This window comes from Olea europaea, unplaced genomic scaffold (assembly GCF_002742605.1).
Source record: "Olea europaea var. sylvestris unplaced genomic scaffold, O_europaea_v1 scaffold452, whole genome shotgun sequence".
Lineage (NCBI taxonomy): Eukaryota > Viridiplantae > Streptophyta > Magnoliopsida > Lamiales > Oleaceae > Olea > Olea europaea.
Genome location: NW_019262826.1, coordinates 83945 through 107157, shown reverse-complemented (window position 1 = coordinate 107157; position 23213 = coordinate 83945). Strand labels below are relative to the sequence as shown.

Genomic DNA, 23213 nt, shown 5'->3' with positions numbered 1-23213 from the left:
CGGGTTCCACGCCAATTTCGAAGTCCCCTTATCGTATGGCACCAGTAGAACTTCAAGAATTGAAAGTACAATTGTAGAAGTTGCTAGACAAGAGTTTTATTAGACTACTATCTCATCATGGAGAGCTCCAATATTTTTCATAAAGAAGAAGGATAGATCGATGATTGTTCGCTAAAATACTATACCGCAAGTGCATGGGTCGTGTACAAGTAATAGAATGGACTTTTTGAGTCTGAGTCGATCCCTCGAAGAGTGTTTATTCCAATTTCATGGGAGTTGATTTGAAAAACAGTCAAAACGCACACAATTAATATCTTTGAATTTGAAGATTAAAAAAAATGATTCTAAGCATTCAAGTGAAATACCCAATTTGCAGTTATGATAGGAGTTAGATTTTAGTCAAGTTGGGATTCATGATTCCATTTGGCTACCACTAAATTAATTCCTCAAAACAATTCAATAGAACATTGCTCACTTTTTTCATCGAACCCCTTTTAGTCAATTACCTTTCTCAACTGAAACTAACCCTAATCAATTGGTTTAACCTACTATATCTCTATGTCGATTAAACACAATCGAAAGCATTAAATATTAATGAAAATAACTTGAAGGGTTACCTAGGAGTGGGAGTATATCTCTATTTCCACAAGAACCTAGGGTTTCTACCACCTTAGTCTAAAATGAGCAACAATTTCTCAATAATCACACAAATCACTAGACATTGTCACATAGTGGCCATAATAATGATAATAATGGTAAAAACAGAAGAACATAAGCATTAAACAATGGATAAAGGAATTTATATAGTTAAGCCAAGCTTCCTCATTCATCCCAACACCAAATTATTTAGCCCATTTTGTTTAAAAAATACAAAATGGAGAGATTAAAGAAATACATCACAAAGTTAAGAAAGGATAATAAGAAATACAAGTCAAAATACAATAAACTCATCCCTTGGCAAATCCTTGAAGGTTGCTTAGTGTTGGTCTTGATTCCTTCAAAATTTCCCCCTTTGGTGTAGTATTTCCCTCTCTTTTTTTTCTTGCCTCCCTTTTCTCTTAAAGCTAGGGTTACAAGTGAATGAAGAATAAATGAAAAATGGATCAATTTTGCCTTTTAAATGGCTCAAAAATCATGTTTTGTAATTGTAAAATGATCATTAACTACAAAAATCTAGGTAAACAGGTCCTTAGCCGCGGCGCTCTGAAAATGGCACTGCAGCGCTATAAGGACAGAGTTGCAGTGCGGCGATGCCGCTATAGTGGCGTTGCGATGCCACTGTAGTTCCACATCCCATTTTTAGTATTTGTAGCTCAAGTCCTCCTCATATTTGCACACTAGATCCCTCAATTTTGAACTTGTACATTTTAGTCTTCAAAATTTTAATTTTCTTTCAGTCACGCCCTCCAAAGTTTACAACATTCGGTTAAGGACTTTCGGCACTTATACACTTTGGTCTCCGAATTCATTTTTTGAGCACTTTTGGTCCTCTTTTCCATTCTTTAGCCATTTTCTCCTTTAATTCGGGATTTTGGCCTACAAACACCATAATTACACAGTTATGAATATGAATTCGTTCGATTTCATCAATAAATAGCCCATTAAAATGCCTAATAAGTGTGTAAAAACACACGTATCAGATTCCCCCAAAACTTAAGTTCTTACTCCTCGCGAGCAAAATTTCTCCTAACATAATCATGCAATACTTGTAAAGAACCAACAACGTTAGATCGCCCATCAACACATTCAGGAGTGTAAAATTGTGTAATCAATTCACACCTATGCTTCTGAATCATGCTACCAAATACAATGTGAGCTTGTCCAATGCTTGATTGTGTATATGTGTACATAGTCATATTTAATCATTATCAAAATTAGGAAACAATTATCAAGGCGAAAAAATTTTCAAATTAGCTCCAATCCGACCCTTTGTGGTCAAATGTCTTCCTTTATCTCTCATGAAATTCACACCAAAATATAGCAATTTCATTCTCTTCCCCAAGTGTAAAACTAAAGGTTTCTCTCTAATCACTCATTTCTTTTTCCACTCTAATTTGATTGGGTCTAACCAGCAATATCAATCTCTAGTCATGTGATGATTCTCCACAAATGAGTGCTTCCACATTCAAGTTTATACTAAGCAATTCAAACCCACTAGTTATCAAAGCTCAAATATCAATTACAATTTCATAACAACAATTTTTTTCTTGGGTAGACAAATCCAATGTTTTACCTCTTTCCCTTAAACTTTCTTCTTGACCTTTGTAGCGAGCTTTAGGTCGATAACTCCCCGGTTGTTTAGGCCAAAGGGTACCGGGTTTTAAAATATTCCTACAGACTTAATAACTCAAGTAAAAAAGGCTAAAAAGTGTGGCCCGAGATTCAACAAGTGCAATAATACCTTTTTTTAGCATTAACAAACATGGGGCTTAGATTCCTAGCATATGATCATTACCTAACTTATACTTAGCAAAAGACACTCCACACAAATATTTTCAACATGTGCGGAATCAACACACTTCTAGATAATATCCATCACCAGCTCGACCATCCCCAAACTTATCTCACAATATGATTAAGCGAAAGAGAAGTGAAAATATGATTGACATAAATTTATGTACAGCTCATAACCTAGTTCAAATTCAAAAATTTCTCCATCAATCAACCATTTCCAAATCTAGACAACTAATCGTGACTAGTGTGCTCAAAGTCGTATAATATCTCACATGGACAAGCAAATTTCAAGATCTAGGTAAATAACATGATTGGACATAACTTATGAATTAACAACAATTTTAAACATCACATCAAATCATCAAAAGCCGACAAGGCTATCCAACACATCAATGTTGACACCAATATAAGAACAATATATGAGCACAATATCCCATCAAAACCCCCAAACTTAATTTACTCATTGTCGTTAAAGTGTACAAAAACAAAAAAAAAGTAAAGAGGGTTGACTAAACTTCCCCGATTAGGTTTTTGTTGAAGGTTGTTGTTGATGACTTTTTTGGTCATGGCTTAATGTACACTTCCAAGCTTGTTAAGATTCATGTATAGCTGGGACTTCAAAAATTAGGACCTATAAAAGAATGGTATTAATTCAAAATTTAATAACAAAAGTATTAATCACAAGAATATAAAATGGTTTAAGGATAAGAAAGTTAGGTTGCCTCCTAACAAGTTCTTGGTTATAACCCCTAGCTCGACTATGGGCCTTATTCACTCCAGATTGACAAGAGGGATGGAGGACTGCTCCTTCGAAAAATCACCTCCAAAGTATGGTTTCAACAGTTGCTCGTTAACTTTGAAATTTCCCTTTTATTCATGATGAAGTTTAACCGCTCCATGTGGAAAAATTTTAGCAATATTGAAAGGACCTGATTATCTTGAGCGGAGCTTCTCAAGGAACAATCGGAGTGGAGAATTGTAAAGAAGAACTTGTTTCCTAACAAAGAACTCTCGTTTCACAATGTTTTGGTCATGTCATTTCTTTGTTTTCTCCTTGTAAATTCGAGCAATCTCATATGAATCAAGACAGACCTCATCAAGTTCGTTCAATTGGAGCAATCTTTTCTCGCTGGCCGATTTGACATCAAAATTTAAAGCTTTTATCGCCCAATTAGCCTAGTGCTCAAGTTCTACCGAGAGGTGGCAAGCTTTCCCAAACAATAGGGGATAAGGAGACATACCAATGGGTGTTTTGAAAGTGGTACGGTAAGCCCATAATGCATCATCCAAATTCTTGGACCCATCTTTTCTAGAGGCACCCACCGTCAATTCAATAATCCTCTTTAACTCCCGATTTGAGATCTCAACTTGGCCACTAGTTTGGAGATGATAGGGCGTGGCCACATGATGCTTTACTCCTATTTGATCAATAGTGAGTCGAAGAGGCGATTGCAAAAATGTTTACCTCCATCTCTAATGATAGCTCTAGGGTACCAGAGCAAGAGAAAATAATTTTCTTTAAAAAGTTCACTACCACCTGCGTATCATTAGTGGGCAAAGCCACCGCTTCCACCCACCTTGACATATAATCAACTACCACTAATATGTATTGATTTGAGAATGAAGAAGGAAATGGCCCCATGAAATCAATACCCCACAAATCAAAAATTTCTACCTCCAATATAGAATTCAAAGGCATTTCATTTCGGTTGGAGATATTACCACCATGTTGGCATTCGTTGCACTCGGAGACAAGAGTATGAGCATCTTTGAATAAGGTAGGCCAATCGAAACTGGATTGACGTACCTTTGATGCGGTTTTCACGGCCTCGAGTGACCACCATAGGGAGAGGAATGACATTGTTCAAGAATTTGCTCCATTTCCTCATCCAGTACACATCTCTAAATAATTTGATCCGGGCCCCATTTGAACAATAAAGGATCATCCCGAAAATAGTGCTTGATGTTGGCAAAGAACCTTTTCTTTTGTTGGTAAGAAAGATCCGGTCGAGTGATGCCACTAGCAAGAAAGTTTACATGGTCCGCATACCATGGTGTATGGGTGGCTTGTGGAAGGTGCATAATTTGCAAGAGTTGTTCATCGGGGAACACCTCATTTATCTCTCCATCCACTACCTCTATGGGTTGCTCAAGTCGAGACACATGATCAACAACAACATTTTTGATCCCTTTTTTATCACGAATTTCCAAGTCAAACTCTTGTAGAAGAAGGACCCATTTAATCAATCGAGGCTTGGCATCTTTCTTTGCTAGCAAATACTTAAGGGCCGAGTGGTCAGTGTAAACAATCACTTTCGACCCAATGAGATAAGATCGAAATTTATCAAATGCAAATACCACTGTGAGCATCTCTTTTTTAGTAGTGGCATAGTTCAATTGAGCATCGGTAAAAGTCTTGCTAGCATAGTGGATAACATGCAAAAATTTATCACTCCTTTGCCCCAAAACTGCTCCAACGACATAATCACTTGCATCGCACATAAGCTCAAATGGTAGATTCCAATACGGAGCTACAATGATAAGAGCTGTGATCAGTTTCTATTTAAGAGTGTTGAAAGCATGGAGACACTCTTGAGAAAAATCAAATGGAGTATTCTTCTCTAGTAAGGAGCAAAGTGGCTTTGTGATCTTCGAGAAGTCCTTGATAAACCTCTTACAAAATTCGGCATGTCCCAAAAAACTCCTTAACCCTTTCATTGAGGTAGGTGGAGGTAATTTCTCAATGACTTGGATTTTTGCGTTGTTAACCTCTATCCCTTTATATGACATCCGATGGCCGAGAATTATGCCTTCCTGGACCATGAAATGACATTTTTCCCAATTAGCCTCCTCACATCTTTTCAACACCATTTCCAAATTGGTCAAACATCCGTCAAATGAGGCCTCAAACAACCGTCTTTGATGCTCCACTGATGGTTTGAAATCATCCTCCATAAGGAATTTTTGCATGCATAATGAAGGACAAATTCCCTGAATGTTTGCAATAGTCTAACCAATGGCTTCCTTGTGTTCCCTCAACACCCCTTGTAACTACTCTTCCTCCAATTCACTTAAGAAATTAGCAATGATACCCAGAAGCATAGATGACTCTCCTGAATAAGCATACCTCAAATGAGAAGGAAGAGGCTTCAAATAAAGTATAGGTGCTTGCTGAAGAGATGGCAGTGGTAGTGAAGAGCTCTTTTCCAAGTCCTCATAATTTGGTGCCCTCTTGTAAGACTGGGAATGTGTAGCTTCCAAATAGTGTACCATATGCCCAACTTCAAAATCTTTCTCTTTGATAGCCAAAGGACATTCAAGACATGTTTCCAGAGGATCCTTAGAAAGCCTCTAAAGAGACTTGGCAACCACATGATTAATAATATCCACTCGAAGGCATGAATCGAATTCCGATGGATACTTGATTACCTTCAAGATATTGAATGTAACTTGTTCATCTTGGACTCTTAGAATGAGCTGCCCCTCTTGTACATCAATCAAAGCTCGGTCGGTGGTAAGAAATGGCCATCCTAAAATGATAAAGATGGCATGATCCTCTTCCATGTCAAGAATTATGAAATAGGCTGGAAATATGAATTTGTCCACCTTGACTAATACATCCTCAATGAAACCCCGAGAATATTTTATTGATCGATCAGCCAATTGCAATGACATGGTGGTGGCCTTGGCTTCTCCCAATCCCAGCTTCTTGAAAATAGACAGAGGCATCAAATTAATACTAGCACCAAAATCACATAAAGCTTTACTAAAATTTAAATCACCAATACTGCATGGAATAGTAAAACTCCCTGGATCTTTGATTTTCAGTCTAGCTTCTTTTGAAGGATGGCACTACACTCCTTCTTAGCATTACTGTCTCATATTTTTTAAGTTTTCTTTTGTTTGAAAAAATATCCTTCAAAAATTTGGCATAACTCGGCATTTGAGCTAATGCATCAGCAAATGGAATGTTTATGTATAGTTTCTCGAAGACCTCCAAAAAATTTCCAAACTGAGAATCCAATTTCTGTTTATGAAGCCTTTGTGAGAAGGGAATAGGAGCCACATAGGCCTTGACCAGTGTTGGAGCCTTTGATGTTGATGGCTTCAGTTCATCTCCAATCAATGTCTCATCCTTTGCATCAGATTCTTGCATAACCCCTTCTTCTTCAATAGGCACCTTGCCAGTTTGAGCTTTAGGGCATGTCACCGTGATTTCAGGTAATTGTACCCCACATCTAATTGTAATAGCTTATACATTCTCTCGTGGATTTGTTTCAGTATTGCTAGGCAATGCCCCTTGTTGCCTTTCGGAGAGAAGCTTAACAATTTGACCTACTTGACATTCCAAGTTTTTCAAAGAGGCATCATTGCATTCCAGATATTGCAATTGATGGTTTGCTAACTTAGCAATGGCATCTTCCCAACCTTTTTTTCTCTCGTGGCCTCGGGTTGAGCACATTTTGATTATTTCCATAAGAAAAGTTCGGATGATTTCTTCAATCGGGGTTATAAGTTTGCGAGTAAGAATTATACCCTTGGCGTTGAAAGTTTTGAGCATATGCCACTTGCTCTGTGGATGTCGAACCACTACCTATCAATGGGCAACTCAGGCTTAGGTGATTTGCTCCACAAATATCACAAATAGGCGGAGATTGTACCATATAAGCAGAATGAGAGCTAGAGGTAGATGTAGAAAGTCCTTCTACCTTCTTTGCTAGTGAGTCGATCTTTGCTAGAACCATTGAGAAAGCTTCACCATCTTGAACTCCACCAATTCCTCTTTGTAAACCTCTATCCGGCCACATAGCACTTTGCTCACTCATGACCTCAAATAGATAATATGCTTCTCGAATACTCTTCTTCTTGATTGAGCAATTAGATGATGAAGCTACATTTGAACGACAAGAAGAAATCAACTCGGCATAAAAATAATTCATTTGTTGTCCCATTGTGATATTAAGATTTGGACATTTTCAAAGTATATCCTTAAACCTCTCCCAGGCCTCATAAAAACTCTCAAATTCGGATTGTTGGAAAGTGGTTATGTCATGCTTGAGTTTGGCTACTCGGGCAGGTGGAAAGAATTTGGTTGTGAATTTTTGAATAAATTCCAACCAACTATTTATACTTCCAGTTGGAGAATAAAAAGATATCTTAAAAGCAGCAAATGCACGTTTCTTAGTACAGTTTGGAAGATGTTCTGCATCTTCCTCAACCCCCATCTTCTCTTTGAGTTAAAGTAAATCATCGCTGTCGGGGCTGCTTGTTAAAACTTAACAAGGATCAAGAACTACTTGTAATATATTTTATATATGCACTCACTCATACAAGCACACACTCTTACTCGAACAATCAAATTAATACACATTCACAAAATAGAGGATGACGGTAGAATAGACAATTTATACCTCCTCGTCCATGAAGGTAACCTCCACGTTCTCCTACAATCTCTTGCATCTATACATATCAACCACCCGAATGAGGAATTCAAGATCCCTATCGGGGGAATGTTATCACAAAACTCCTAAATTTTTCAAATTGCCAGTTACATACAGGAATTTTTAAGACTCGAGAATGCAAAGTGGAAGAACAAGTATGATTGAAGATTTCATATAAAACTCAATTGTTTTTTTTAAGGTAATCAAATATTTTATTAATCAATGCATAATACACAAGAAGTAAAGCAAATAAAAGTAATCATATAAAACTTAATTGTACTAACTGAAATTACAAAAGACACTTCCATTTATAATCTCATTGTATGCACTCAGTGTCTATCCTTTCATTCCTTTTCCTTTGATCACGTATACAGTCTCTCTCTTCCTAGAAGATGAGAATTGAATGGTGTCTCGTCTATTAAGGGTGTCTGGTGACTAGCTTCTCAAGTAGGTGGCTTGGTAAGCAAGCTACCTTCAGCATCGGTAAAATCCTTGTCAACAATAGGTCAAAATGGTGGGGAAGGGAAGAATCTATAAACGGCCGAACTAACCATAACTTGAGGGAGAAAGGATTAAAAAAAAGGCTAGCTAATCTAATGAGCGTAAGCCCAAAAGATAAAAGGAAGTTTGGATTGGTTGGGTCAAGAATCCCTTTACTTTTTTTTTCCGAAGCACAAAGAAAATATTTTGTTGCGAATGAACAAGATATTGAGAAATTGTTCGTATGTAAAATCATGATAATAGATACAGGCCTTTTCCATGGACAAGTTTGGATTCGGTATGGATAAAAGAACTTCCTATGTCATACTATTCAAGCTTATATAGGAAAGGAATTCAAAGGCAAATGGTTTCCTAGGAAGGAGAAAGTGGTTGGTCGACTAGTTATAGGACTAAGTCGAAGCGCAAGTATGAGACCGGGATAGAGGACTCTCTATCATCTCCATCATCCTAACAGCCATGTTGATGATAGTCTCCAATAGCATTATCCTCAAAAATTGCAGGGGACTAAGCTAAAAAAAACTCATGAAAGCACCAAAGAAAACAGGCTAAAATATTTTGGCTTCAAATGCAACTTAATTTCAAAACGCATCCAGTTGATATAGCTTAATCTAAGCAATGTCACATAGTCATTTTCAATCTTGATAGAAAAGCCACTATTTTAGTATCTAGCTTCTATTAAGTAGACAAAGGCTAAGCTGAAAATTCCTGCAACACAACAATAATCTCTACCCTTTGAAGCTCCAAAGGAGTTTAAAATCTCATTACTGGATAAAAAGAAAAGCTTTTTCTAGTTATTTTCCTTTTTATAAGAAGCCTTTAAAGGATCCCGGCTTTATTGCTCGTCCAAATGGTGCATACAAATAAAACGAAAAGTAATTTAGGAACATAATCAATTAAAAATTCTCTAATTTTGACATAACGAAGATGCCAAATTCACCAAAAAGAATAATATTTTCACTATTCATAACCTACAATCTCGTACGATATTCACCATATGTAGATCATAAAGGAAAAAGGATTCACTAACCTTGGCGACCATATGTTGAAAAGCAATTTCTTCGTCATCTACTCTATCATTTCCCTTTCCCATTGTCTTAGCTGCACGTGATTTGATAATGGATTTTCATATAAATAGAGCACTTGAAAACATACTCACAGGAACAATAACCTATCGTTGGGATCCGTAAGGTTTGTGTACTCTCAAACTTCTTTCCTTGCCATTTCCTCGTATTCGAACTCAGCAATTCGGCTTATTTCATGTACTTGAATCACAACTTCAACTTCCCTGTGATTCAATAACGAATAAAATGCTTACGGTAATCTCGATTTGGCCTTTGTTTGTTTCCTATACTTTTTTTTAGTAACAACGCATTTTGAAATAGTTAATGGGTGAAGAATGTGTGATTAAAAATTAAGGGTAATTAGCACAAAACGTCCCTACCTTTCGTTTTTTGACGCATTTCATCCCTATCTTTACCTTTTCTTGTGGAAAATATCCTTTTCACCATTTTTCTCAATAAAAAGTTATAAAATAACTAATATACCCTTTTATTTAAATTTTAAAAAAAATAAAGAACTAATTACAATCATAGTTCCAATTTTTAAAAAAATTCAAAAGAGGAGGTGGAGGTGGAGAATTTATTTATTTTTTTATTTGGAACTACGATTGTATTTAGTTCTTTATTTTTTTATTTAAATAGAAGGGTATATTAGTCATTTTATAGCTTTTATTGAGAAAAATGATGAAAATGATGTTTTGCACAAGAAAAGGTAAAGGTAGGGATGAAATGTGCCAAAAAATGAAAGGTATGGACATTTTCCACAAAAATCATGAAAGGTAGGGACATTTTGTGCTAATAACCCAAAAATTAATAAGAAAGAAATTTAGCTTTGTATGTAATATTATTTTATTAAAAAATGTATGTTTGAACAGAAGAGAGAGAGAAAAATATATTCTGAGAAAAAAGAGTATCAAACAAGGGCTTGACATTGGAAATTGGAATTGCCGTTAGGGTTTACTTTTCTTTTCCATTAGGCCATTGTAATTGGAGAAATTATTGGAAGCTGACCTGGCCATCTATTGAAATGGCCATTGACCATTATTAAAAAAAATATTTAAAACTTTAAAAAATAATAATGTCTCATTTATTGACACGAACCATCTCAAATCACCCTATGGACTCAACGCGTGTCATGCATCAATGGTAGATACCAACTAAGCGTCGGACTCAGCATCAAGACAACCTAAACCTATTTGGCTATGATGAATTTATAAAAAAAAAATTGACATAGTTTTCTTCTGAAATATGAACTAAAACCACCTGAACAAAATCTAATTTTCTCAAATCAGTACATATAATATAAAACAGGGTACACCAGCCCTCAAAATACTAACTATTCAAAATAAAGTGCATAGAAATGGAATTTACACTTCTGAACAAGTCAAAAGACTCTAAAGACCCAATATAATAAAAAAATTGTCAATTATGCAATGAACCCATGATATGGATACATTTTTTGACAAAAATGCATGCATCCCAAAATATGAATTGTCTAAACTAATAAAATAAGTCATACATCTAATGACAATGTATGGTTAACTCAATAGATCAATAGGCTTCAGTGCTGCTCAACTCAGTTACTATCTGATAAGAAAAATGGTGATAAAATATATGACCTAGTAGCTCAGTGAGTGGATATTCACAAATAAGTATACTTTTTCCATTTATGCTTAAGTTCTGAAAATTATTACTCTATCAAAATTTCAAGAAATTCTGAAATCTAGTAACACTTTTTCAAACTATAACACAAATGTATCATAAAATGCTTTGTCTTTTATTCTAGATAAGTAGCTGCAAAGAATAACGAATATAAATAATCTGATATCTAAGAAAATCTATGAAATATTATTGTTGGTCAATATTATAAATTGAAAGCTTTATTCTAAGAATTGAATAAACTAAATTCTATAATCTGAAATCTGATAAGATGTAGAAATATTGAAAAATCACACAAGAAATGTACCCGAAATAACTTTACTCATGTATTGATTAGTACTGATGTACATGGTTGTTGGAAAATACGGATAATGGGTCGCCCATGTGGGGTGACCCGACCAGCGGGATTTTAAAAGGGTTGGAGGAAGTAGTTTAAATTCTAAATTAAAACCTATAACTCCCAAGTAACCACTTGAAATTTTCATATAGAAGTTATGGAAAGAGGAATAAGAATGTGGTATAAAAAATATGGTGAAAATTCATATGTAAATTCATACCAAAATTGATAAGCCCCTAAAACCACATTTTTGGCATGAAATCTCACAAGAAATGGCACTTAGATTGTGGATAATAATCCCCTTCCATTATGATCGGGATTTGGATCATTGGAGTACAAGAAAATGCAAATTTTAGAGATTCGAAGGCAGGGTGATTCAGCCACACAAAGATCTTGAAATTCATCTTTTCTAGTAAGTTTGTTGACCCAAAATTCATGTCAAAGCATGCTAAATTTTTTCCTTCATTGGTGTCAGAGCCATAAGGTTGAATTCCTTGCTGTAATTCATGCTTAATTATGCTATTACATGATATAATTAGGTTATGAATCTTGTGCACAAAGTTTTGAAACCTTATGTGGTATTTAGTGGCATCATTTGATAATTTAATACAATATTTTCATCCATATTCATGCAGTAAGATTATTGTAGCTAAAAAGGTCTTCTCATAATCTTTCCAACCATATAAAGAACTCAAATTTTGGACTTGAAACGAAGAAGTTACGAAGTTTTGAAATTTGGACGATAATCTAAATTTTTTGCATGGAACTTGATAAAATCCAAAACTTTATCACATGATAACTTTTTATATATTAAGTTTCATACTGTCTATTTGATATGGTTGGATAGATCTTCTCAATATCTTTCCAATGATATAAAGATAATTAATTTTGGGCTTGAAATGAGAAAGTTATGGCATCTCGAAATTTAGATATAAATCTGATTTTTGGAGTGAAAATTGGTAAAATCTGAAACTTCATCACATGATAACTTCTTCCACACTATGTTTAATGATACTTATTTGGCATGGTTGGATATATCTTCTTGAGACCTTTCCAACGGTATAAAGAACATAAAATTTGGGCTTGGAATGAAGAAGCTATGACCTCCCGAAATCTATATGTAAATCTGATTTTTGCATGAAAAATCAGTAAAATTTGAAAATTGATCAGATGATAACTTCTTCCAAGTTGCGTTTTGTGATTCTCACTTGATATGGTTGGATAGATCTTCTCGAGATCTTTCCAACGGTATAAAGAACATAATTTTTGGACTTAAATTGAGGAAATTATAGCTTTTCAAAATTTTGAAAAAAATCTAAGCTGTGGACTGGGATTCAAAGTTTGGAAATTAAATATTGGTCCCCCAATTATTGTAGATGCAATTTGAGAAATTTCATGTTAGTCCCACATTTTTTGAATGTTGAATATTCCAAATGCAATTTGAGAAATTGCATGTTAGTCCCAAACTTTTGAATGTTTTTCAAATGCAATTTAAAAATTGCATGTTGGTCCCAAATCTTTTTTTATTTTGAATGTTGTTTATTCCAATACCAATTTGAAAAGTTGTATGTTGGTCCCAAAATTATTTTCTTTCGGAAGTTGATTATTCAAAATTCAATTTAGAAGATTATAAATTGGTCATGCATATAAGAATGCATGCGAGACCCGACTTCAATTCTGAAAATTGCAAATTGGTCATTCAAATATTCTTGATTTTTGTGTGCAATTAAAATTAAATTTCAAATAGTCAAAAAAAATATTTTTTTGGGGACTCAATCAAACTCTGAAACATTTTATGAAGATCAAGAATATTTTTTAAGTGGTATTTGCCTAGTGGGAGTTATTATTATTATTTTTTTTTTTTTGAAGTGTTTCATTTTTTGAATGAAAAATACTCTGAATGTATTTAAAATACCATATTTTATATATGTTCATGAGTTATATGAGTCTTGATTAGGTTATGATCCATTATAACTTGTTTTTAATTTTGTGCTTGATTATATATTATTGGATCTATGCACCCTTATAGCATTCTTAGAGGGAAGGCTAGAGAAACAACAATTTTGAGACTTGTTGAAAAGCTAAGTGCTTACTAAAATTTAAAAATAAATGGATCTAAAACATAAGCTAGTGGAATACGTGAATATTTTTGGGAACATTTTCTGGTGATAAGTAGAACATGAAAATTCTGATTTCACTTCCCATTCGTTGGGATTGTGTTGCAACAGATATTAAAACGTGGTTGACAATCATGATATATGTCACAATTGTACATTATGAAATTATATTATTAGATAAATGTGCATATTTATGGAAATGCATGATATCCATTAACTCGTGTATTGTTATAAATGCTAAGGTCCGAAGAATTAGTAAGATTTTTACTTAGACCTATTGATTGTTAGTTGAGTGATAGTTTGATGATTGGAAGATTTAGAGAAAATCTCACCAAGAACTATCTGATTCACCAACTGAGTGGGGGTTCTGAAGTTGGAAGAATTAATGCAATTCTCACTTAGAACCCATGAAATTTTGCATTATTAAATTAAGTTTATGATAGTGACACAATAGGATTGCGGACGATGATTGGGAACATAGTGAACTTTCAACTCTGCACCTAATGTTGAACTATCATAGATGTTAATTTGCGTTAATGCAAAATTAAATATGTGCATAAATGGGCATTGATTGAGAATAAAATGTCTCTAAAAATCTGATAGATCATGGAATCAAAATATATGGAAGTTAACCTTAATAAAGGTGATAAACTATATGCGATAACATTTGACATGATAAGATTTTAAATGTACTAGAAGGACATGATACTTTAGAGAACATCAATCACGTAATAGAAGATCTTATGTAAGTCATACTACCCTAGAGAATAAAGATCAGAACTTTGTCGAGTATGGAAAAAATATAGATTTTAGTACTCGAGCATTTAAAATTGTTAAGTTTTGTTATAAATAATCTTTTTTTCTCAAAAGTGACTTAGTTGGTGGTTAGCATAGTGTTAACATTTTCTTTGGTCACATTAATTTTAGATGAGTAGTAAGTTCAAACTAGTCTCTTCTTAATATATGAAATTTTGAAAGTCATTGTGACAATAGAAGTGTCAATTTTTTTTTTATTGACACTACCCGCTATGTGAATTAAAAGACGTGTGACTTGATGTTGCTAAGTCTCGAGGACATGCTTGTGTAGCAATGTTCTAGCTTGTATAAGACTTTGAATCTTAAGCAATGAATGAGCTAGAACAAATGCGGGATGGATGTGGGAGACTGGTAAAGGGATCAAGAAGAACTTCAGATAGTAAGTGAATGAAAGTGGTTTTGATAGATGATCAATGTTATAAAAGTTCAAGTGCTTCAACTATATGGCTTGAATCTTTTAGCTCAAAATGGTTAAGCTAAAGGATATTGCACTTGAATATATTCCTCTTAGTGTTGTTTACGTATCAACACTATAAAACCTGGATCTTGTCTTGTGTAGATAATGGATTCAAGGGTTAGAAACCCACTTCATATGAGATCAAGAAGTATATTAGTCTATTGTTGAGTATTTGACTTGATATGAAATAGATATGTACAAATAATGAGATGGAGTAGAGGTTTATATGACTGGTACTGCAACTTAGTGTTGTAAAGTAGAGAAACTGATCTCTTGTGTGATATTGAGATAGTATCAAAGACTCCACTAAATTTGATCTCAATTATTATTCTTCTAAGACGGGTCTCTTACTTGAACTTATACGTAGTAGTTATGTTCGTACTCACAGTGGTGATATTTATTATGGTTCTGGATATTTGTGTAATGGTTTGAGACTTTGAGTTGAGAAAATCATTCAAAGCTATAAGAGCTGAACTTCCATAGAATAAATCAATCCGAATTTCTTTGTAGGCCGTGATCAAGAGAGATAGAAATGGAACTTTACTTTTTCATTACATTTATAGATGGATTCATGCACTTCATTATGAGACCGATTTTCTTAAGTTGAAGATATTGTATTGATTTAGACTTTTATGAAGTCGAGTAGAAAATCAGATTATGGAAGTGAATATTTTAAGAACTGTTTGACAGCGTGAATCTCTATCACAAGATATCAATGATCTATGTAATGAGAGAAACTCTTATTGGATTGACTATTTTTTAACATCCAATAATTATATGGTGTATTTGATTGAAGGAATAAAATATTGATGAATATGATAAGGTTTGAGATATACAGTACAACTTACGTATTTGCTTTTGGAAAGAGTGTTGCCCAATTACAATGTATCAGTTAATGGAGTTCTCTTAATGTTGGTAATTTCAGAATATATAAGTTTTGGACACATAAAACTCGAATGTGGGTTATCATAGACTCTTAATTGACTATACATTCTTGATAATGAGTATGGAAACATGAGTCTATTAAGAATAAGATTTGCCTCGATGACATACATGTAGTCCAAAAAGGTATTTAAATGAAATTTTTGGATGGATATCGAGTCATAAGATATGACATTTGACATTTTTCCCAATAAGGGAGAAAAAGATTGGAGAACATCGTTGAAGTTGATATTATATGTATTGATGAATCAGTTTTGAATATATAAGAGATTATTCAAACTTCTAATTCAAGTGGGAGTAATCTGTTTTCGAGTTGGACTTATCTATCCAAGTGGGAGCCATTTAAGAACTATCTAATTTAATGATTCCTGGTTTCGAGTTGGATCTAAGAGCTATTTAATGCCAATGATTCTTGGTTCAAAAAATCAGAAGATGAACTTTGAGAAAAACGATGGAAGTATATATATGGAGTATGTAATTTTGACCTAATTTGAGATACGGTGAAAGTTCTATTCAGACATTATGTTTACCGAGAACATTCAGACTCTTGAAATTTAAGTGGAAGACCAATGAGTTTCTGATAGATAAAGCTCATTTTTTTAAAAGGTTATACTCAATGTGAGTGTATTGAGTTGGATAAATTTTTTCATAACGATGGGATTCGCTTCTATACATCAATGCTAGCCGTGATGGTATGTTTAAATTTAGAGTTACACCAAATTGACCTAGAGATTGTATTTTTATTCTCAATTGAGAAACGATTAAAGATATCAACATGAATCAACTTTTAGATTTCATGTTAAAGGCTTTTTTTTTGTTGTGGTAACTTTACAGTTACACGCATAGCCAAATACAGTCATCTCGACAGTCGTACTTGAATTTTTAACAAGGTTAAATCTCGTACAAGAATTTCGTCATATAGACGAAAATTACTGTATTTGTATAAAAGGTCTGATGGTAGGTTGTAATTCTAATATTGATATTGATGACATTGGATTGATTAAGCATTATAAGGAGTGTATAGGGAGCATTTTGAAATGATTGTTATCAATTTTTAGACAAAAGACATAGGTTTAGCAAATTGTATGATTTGTGCTAAGAATACTTTTCATAAGTCATTGCTCTATCATAAGAGTTTTATACTATAAATATTCATGTGGAATTGCAATTGTGACCATATAAGTCTTCATAAATGTCCAAAGACTTCATAAGTGCACAAAGAAATATCCAGAGAACCATATCTAGTACGATTAAGAGTTAGGAGATAGAAGTATACTATGAGATATACTTGTCCTAACAATGGTATGCCATTGATCTAATCAATAGGTATTAATATTATCTTTAGAAAATCTATTGTGATACCTAAAGGGTGCTGCTGTCAGTTATTCTATTTCGTTGTCAAAGGAATGTCTTGTGATTGGAATAGATATACAATTGTTGACTAAGAATGAGAGTTAGTCAAGCACAATTAGTTATTTTGACTTGTGCACTTTTGTTATATAGAGTAGCAAGAAGCATATGTTGTAATGTATATCTTGGCAGCTAAAGAAATTGTTTGGTATGGATGTATTGAGCATCTAATGATAGTGGTTGAGAATATGAGATCCATGATAGTTACGCAACTATCCTATATGTTAAGATCTTAAGTATCAAGATGGAACCAAACATTTAATAGTAATTCTGTGAGATACAATGGCAATGAAAATGTCTTTGCGATACATCTACGTAAATGATGATATGTAATCATCATACTCTGAAGATTTCTAGAGATATATTTGTTGATAATTTGAATCTCTAGAATTTTGTAGAATATGATACTTGGTGTATCAGACAAACTCTTGATTGAGTTTTGTGTGCCCATAGATGAACAATTTTGAGTTCATGTGTAATCTAATGTTGGGATTACAAGATAAATGATTTGTATGCACATATAAAGTATGTCGAACATGTTGAGATTGGCTTACTCACACAAGCAATCGCCTCAGACGTTTTAAGATGTGCTGAGATGAGACACAATGATCATGTTGTGTACATGATCCGGTCGCCTTGATAGTGATCATTTTGTTTACATGATCAAGTCGCTTTGATAAGGTATCAAGATGATATTACAATAAGTAATCGAAATGGATTTCGCTATCCATTAAACCCGTTTAGTTGTCAGATCGAGTTCCCGATTTGAGAATGTCTGAAGGAATAAACATAAAGAGAACTCAAGTTAGGTATCGAGGAATACTTGAACTAGGATTTCTACGGTGTTATTTGTTTACAAAGAATATGACATACGCCCTAAGAAAGGGAGAGAATATTGTAGCACGTGTTTCATACCGCGTGTGCTTTTACCACCAATATTGGGTAAATGAGTGAATGGATCCCTGCTTCCTCATTGTGTGAGACCCTGGGGTTTATGTAACCTCATGTATACCCTTATGACTTTTGACTGTTTCTTGAAGTTTTATTTCAATGTTGCTACTTTAGCATGTTGTCAATGACTATGATTGATTCAGTTTGATGGGGCATGTCTAAGAAAGCAGCTGATTTAAAATCGAAGGATTTAAGTAGGAAAGAAAAACTAATTTGACCAATATTTATGTTTGTATTCACCAGTCGGACAATTGTGTTTAACTATTTGGGGTATAGAATGCAATTATGAATACAATGATATGATGTGGGGTTCAAGTATGTTCTACAAATACTCGAGGGATCGGAAATATTTGAATTAATGTTGGAAAATGAGTTTGGGGTATAGCGAGATGTGATGTTCCTCCTCTAGTAGAGCTACTATATATCCCTAACAGGTTTATAGTACCGTGAGCTCTATTATTACTCGTTGGTCACACGATCTATTTGCCGTATGAATCTTTGTGAGATAGATCTTGAGAATGATCTAAGGTGTGATATTTGTTGTCACTTGTGATTCGGATCAACCCCATCATGTGCGAGTGGAAGATGTTGGAAAATATGGATAATAGGTAGCCCATGTGGGGTGACCCGACCGGCAGGATTTTAAAAGGGTTGGAGAAAGTGGCTTGAATTTAGAATTCAAACCTATAACTCCCAAGTAACCACTTGAAACTTCCATATAGAAGTTATGGAAAAAAGAACAAGAATGTGGTATAAAAAATATGGTGAAAATTCGTATGTACTCACACCAAAATTAAAAAGCCCCTAAAATCACATTTTTGGCATGAGGTCTCACAAGAAATGGCACTTAGATTGTGGATAATAATCTCCTTCCATTGTGATCAGGATTTGGACAATTGGAGTACAAGAAAATACAAATTTTAGAGATTTAAAAGCAAGATAATTCAACAACACAAAGATCTTGAAATTCATCTTTTCTAGTAAGATTGTTGACTCAAAATTCATGTCAAAGCATGCTACGATTTTTCCTTCAATGGCAAAGTTATTCAATTCTAAAATTCTACAATTCTGCATTTCTGTAATTTTGAAATTCTATAATTTAAATCTACCATTCACACGCAGAGCTGCCCGAAGGCTATAATATGATCATACGCTATGGAAACACAGTCACAATAGTGCAGAGCGAATAAAATCACTATAACTGATCAAACACTATGGAAACGCATCCACACTAGTGCATAGAGGGTAAAATAATCATATGGAGTTATACATTGTGAAAACACATTCTCACCAGTGCTGACTAGGGTAAAATAACCTGGGTACTTTTTGGTAAATTTAAAAATAACTTTAAATTTGTTGAAATATTTAATATTCATATAACATGTTAATCAAATGATTTAATTTAACTGAATTTAACTTTAAAAATAGCTGATTATAAATTCACTTTATTCTGAAAATCATGTTGTCAAATCGACTGTATGAAATAATAAGTTTTCTGATCTAATATAAATTTAATAGATAGTGAATTTTGAAAAATAAATTTTTATCCACTCACACAAGACAAACTACACGCTATAATGGTCGATAAGCTTTCTCAATCTTTTCATCACCACCTAAAATACAACACAAGATAACCAATTTAACCACTATCAAAACCATAAACCTTTTTTCTCTCATGATATAATACCTAAACTGAATTTCTCGATTTTCGAATAAATTTCTCAAATTTTCCTTTAATCAGTTGGGGCTAATTCCACTTTTTAATCCCCTTACTAACAACTAATTCATCAAAATAACATTCATCCCAAGCATAAAAATAATAAAACCATTCAATCTAGCAAAAAACTAGCACAAACCACTCAACCAACTTAACTTTCATTTTGTTCCATAAACTCGTGCTTTTATTTGAATATTTCATCACCACAATCATTTCTACTAACAATACTTAATCAAGAATCCCAAATAAAAAATTTAGGGTTTACCAAAAAATTATAATTCATATCTTAATGTAAATGGAACTAGAGCTTCAATTTGTACTCATCTCTCTTGAATTTGAAATTTACACCAACAAATCAAAACCCTAAAAGTTAAGCATAAATTATACTCTATCTCTTGGAGAAATTAGAGAAATTGAAGAGTGAAGTTTGAATAGCAAAACCTACGTCTTTTCCTTCTTTTCCTTTTCTTTCTTCATTCCTTCTTTTTCTCTTTTCTTTCTCTTTTCCTTCATTTATTTCTTGATTTTTCCCTTCCTAGCTTCTGCCCATTTTGCCCCTCTATGTGTGGAACTACCAATGGAAATGGGTTTATTAGGAATATAATAAGTGGCACTAACTCTAAATTGCAAAGGAAGTCCCTCATCTTCCATATAATATAAAATCAAATTCTAAACTTCCAAAAATGTATAAGTAGGTTCCAAAATTAACTTTTTATCCGTCTTAAACCCTTAGATATTTTCAATTGTATAATAAACTCAAATAAAATAATTTATTTCATTTTAGACCCTATTTGACTATGACTTTGCAATTCAACTATTCATTTTTTATTAAAAAAATTGGGTTGTAACATTTATGCCCTCATACTGTGAATAGTGAAAAGAGTTAAAATCTATTATAGATGTAAATTGATGCCCAAATGCCAACCAACACGCCAAGAAATCGACAGTCCAGATCGGAGAATTTTGGGTGAGCATTGAAACCATTATATACAATTAACTATTGAAATAAAGCATGCTTAATTCGGATTTGTTGAAAAATGCATGGAAAAAATGTTGGTATATGAAAAAGAAGGTATTAAAAACAAAAATAAATAGGTTTTGGTGCCATTTCTAGTCGTCTGCGATTACGCAGGCGACAATTGAAACCACTGTCTGGATCTAGACGGTGGAATCCTGGGCCGTCTGGATTTTCAGACCCAACCTTTTTTATTTTTTAATTAAAATTAAATTTAATTGTTTGTTCAAATATTTAAATAATTATTTTAATGTTTATGTATATTATTTGTTTAATATTTAATTATTTATATTAGTTATTTAATTTATTTGTTTATTTAAATATTTCATGAATTATGTTAATTGTTTATGTATATTGTTTATTTAAATATTCACTAATTATTTTGATTGGTTATGTATATTATTTATTTAATATTTAATTACTTTATTTAAATATTTATTTGATTACTTATTTTAATTTTAATTAATTTCTATTTAAATATTTCATTAATTATTTTAATTGTTTCTGTATATTATTTACTTAATATTTAATTTGTTATTTAAGTTATTTAATTTAATTGTTTACTTGAATTTTTAAATAATTATTTTAATCGTTTATGTGTAATATATGTTTAATATTTAATTATTTATTTATTTTAGTTATTTAATTAAATTTTTAACTTAAGTATTTCATGAATTATGTTAATTATGTATATTGTTTATTTAATATTTAATTATTTATTTTAATTACTTATTTTAAGTGTTTATGTATTATTTAAATATTTTGTTAATTATTTTACTTGGTTATGTATATTATTTATTTAATATTTAATTACTTTATTTAATTATTTATTGAATATTTAATTTTGTTGACAAAAATTAAATTTTCCTATTTTAGAATTCAGTTGTATAATATTTCTTTACGTTCATTTTCTCTATTCCATTATCTTTTGATTCTGGTGTATAGTAGCTACAGTTCAGTTAGTTATATTTTCTAATATTATGCTTCATCCATTATCTCTTGCACGAGGTTCTAACATTTGAAATTTTACAAGATAGAATATAATTTGAACGATGTTGTTAGACAGATCCCGACAAAGTTACGTCGAACTATAAATTAGCCAGCTTCACGTCCCTATTAGATTTGCTCGATGAAGAACACGCGGACATATTGCGTCGATCTTGCTTATAGCACATGTATTCGTTACGTGACGTACAATTTTTTTGGGCAGTTGCTCAATGCATTACTATGTTGGCTATTTAAGCTAGTTGACGGAGATGTCTTCCATTTTGATCTGAGGGGCAAGGAAGCTATGTTCTTTATATTTGAGTTTGCCTTCACTACCGAATTAAGATGTACGGGCAAAGAAGCAACAATGACCCGTATTTCGAGAAACATGAAGCTACTGAATGAATATTTTATGGGCAAACAACAGTGACTTTGGCGCAGTTGGGAGAACCATTCAGGTAGTGCGACCAAATGTTTGATAAGTTGAAACTGGGCTTGGTACTTATCCTTGAGAGTGTTTTCAGGTGTTATCACGAGAAGAAATCGATTAACATTTTTCATTTGGAGGTTTTTGATGATATTGATACCTTCAACAACTGTCCATGGGACAGAGATGTTTTACAAATATCTTACGCATCTTCAAGATGGGATATTCGATGCTTAAATGGAGTAGACCTAAGCTCAAGTACGATGCATATGGTCTACCATTACTTTTGCAGGTAAATGTTTAGCTTACTGAATTATCTATTTTTTGTTAAATTTGATATATAATAATTGTAATTGTTGCAGATATAGGTATACAAGACTTTCCTCATCTTGGTTGGTCAGTATGAAAGGAGGGGGAGACATGTTGCCCTCGGATGCATCATTGGCGAGCACACGACAAGCCACTTATACATCCTTTTGAAATCTCGATACATGGTCATTAACTTGGTAGAATTTCAATATGTTAGCTTGAAGTCCTCACCGAGTTGACACCTTTGATTGAGGAGGAGGGTCAAAGTTATCTCTGTGAACTATCTATTCCTGCTACACTAAACAATCAAATGTTGGAGTCAGGTGTGGATTGAGATAGGGTATGTTAATTGAATATATTTGTTGATTTTCATTTTGATTTTTTAATTAAATTATTCATTTATAATATTCATTTTTTTGGAACGCATCCAATATCACATTCGCCGAGGAGATCACCTCCTACACGAAGTCACTATGCTTCCACGAATGATTTGTTCAAATTTTTGACTACGTTTATGAGGGAGATGAGAGGCGACAAGGTGGAGTTATGAAATAATATCGTAATACTATGAGCTGGGTTAGAAAACCTTCATGCTAAGGTCACAGCGATACGAGG

The 23213-nt window shown here is 33.2% G+C and overlaps 1 protein-coding gene across 1 annotated transcript; it reads right to left on the bottom strand.

Moving 5' to 3' along the window:
- Positions 1-5505: 5505 nt before the first annotated feature.
- On the bottom strand, positions 5506-6610 carry LOC111388065. Its single transcript, XM_023012729.1, has 3 exons — positions 6391-6610; positions 5884-6287; positions 5506-5805 (listed from the first exon to the last, which is right to left on the bottom strand). The coding sequence occupies exons 1-3, from the start codon at positions 6608-6610 to the stop codon at positions 5506-5508; spliced, it is 924 nt and encodes a 307-aa protein (XP_022868497.1).
- Between the last annotated feature and the right edge of the window lie 16603 nt (positions 6611-23213).

Excerpts from the sequence above, each read along its gene's own strand:
- LOC111388065 (XM_023012729.1), bottom strand. The coding sequence starts at position 6,610 with ATGCAAGAATCTGATGCAAAGGATGAGACATTGATTGGAGATGAACTG. Across the intron at positions 6,288-6,390 it reads TGCATTAGCTCAAATGCCGA|CTAGACTGAAAATCAAAGAT; the intron begins GTTATGCCAAAT and ends CTTCAAAAGAAG. Across the intron at positions 5,806-5,883 it reads TTACATTCAATATCTTGAAG|AGGCTTTCTAAGGATCCTCT; the intron begins GTAATCAAGTAT and ends AAGTCTCTTTAG.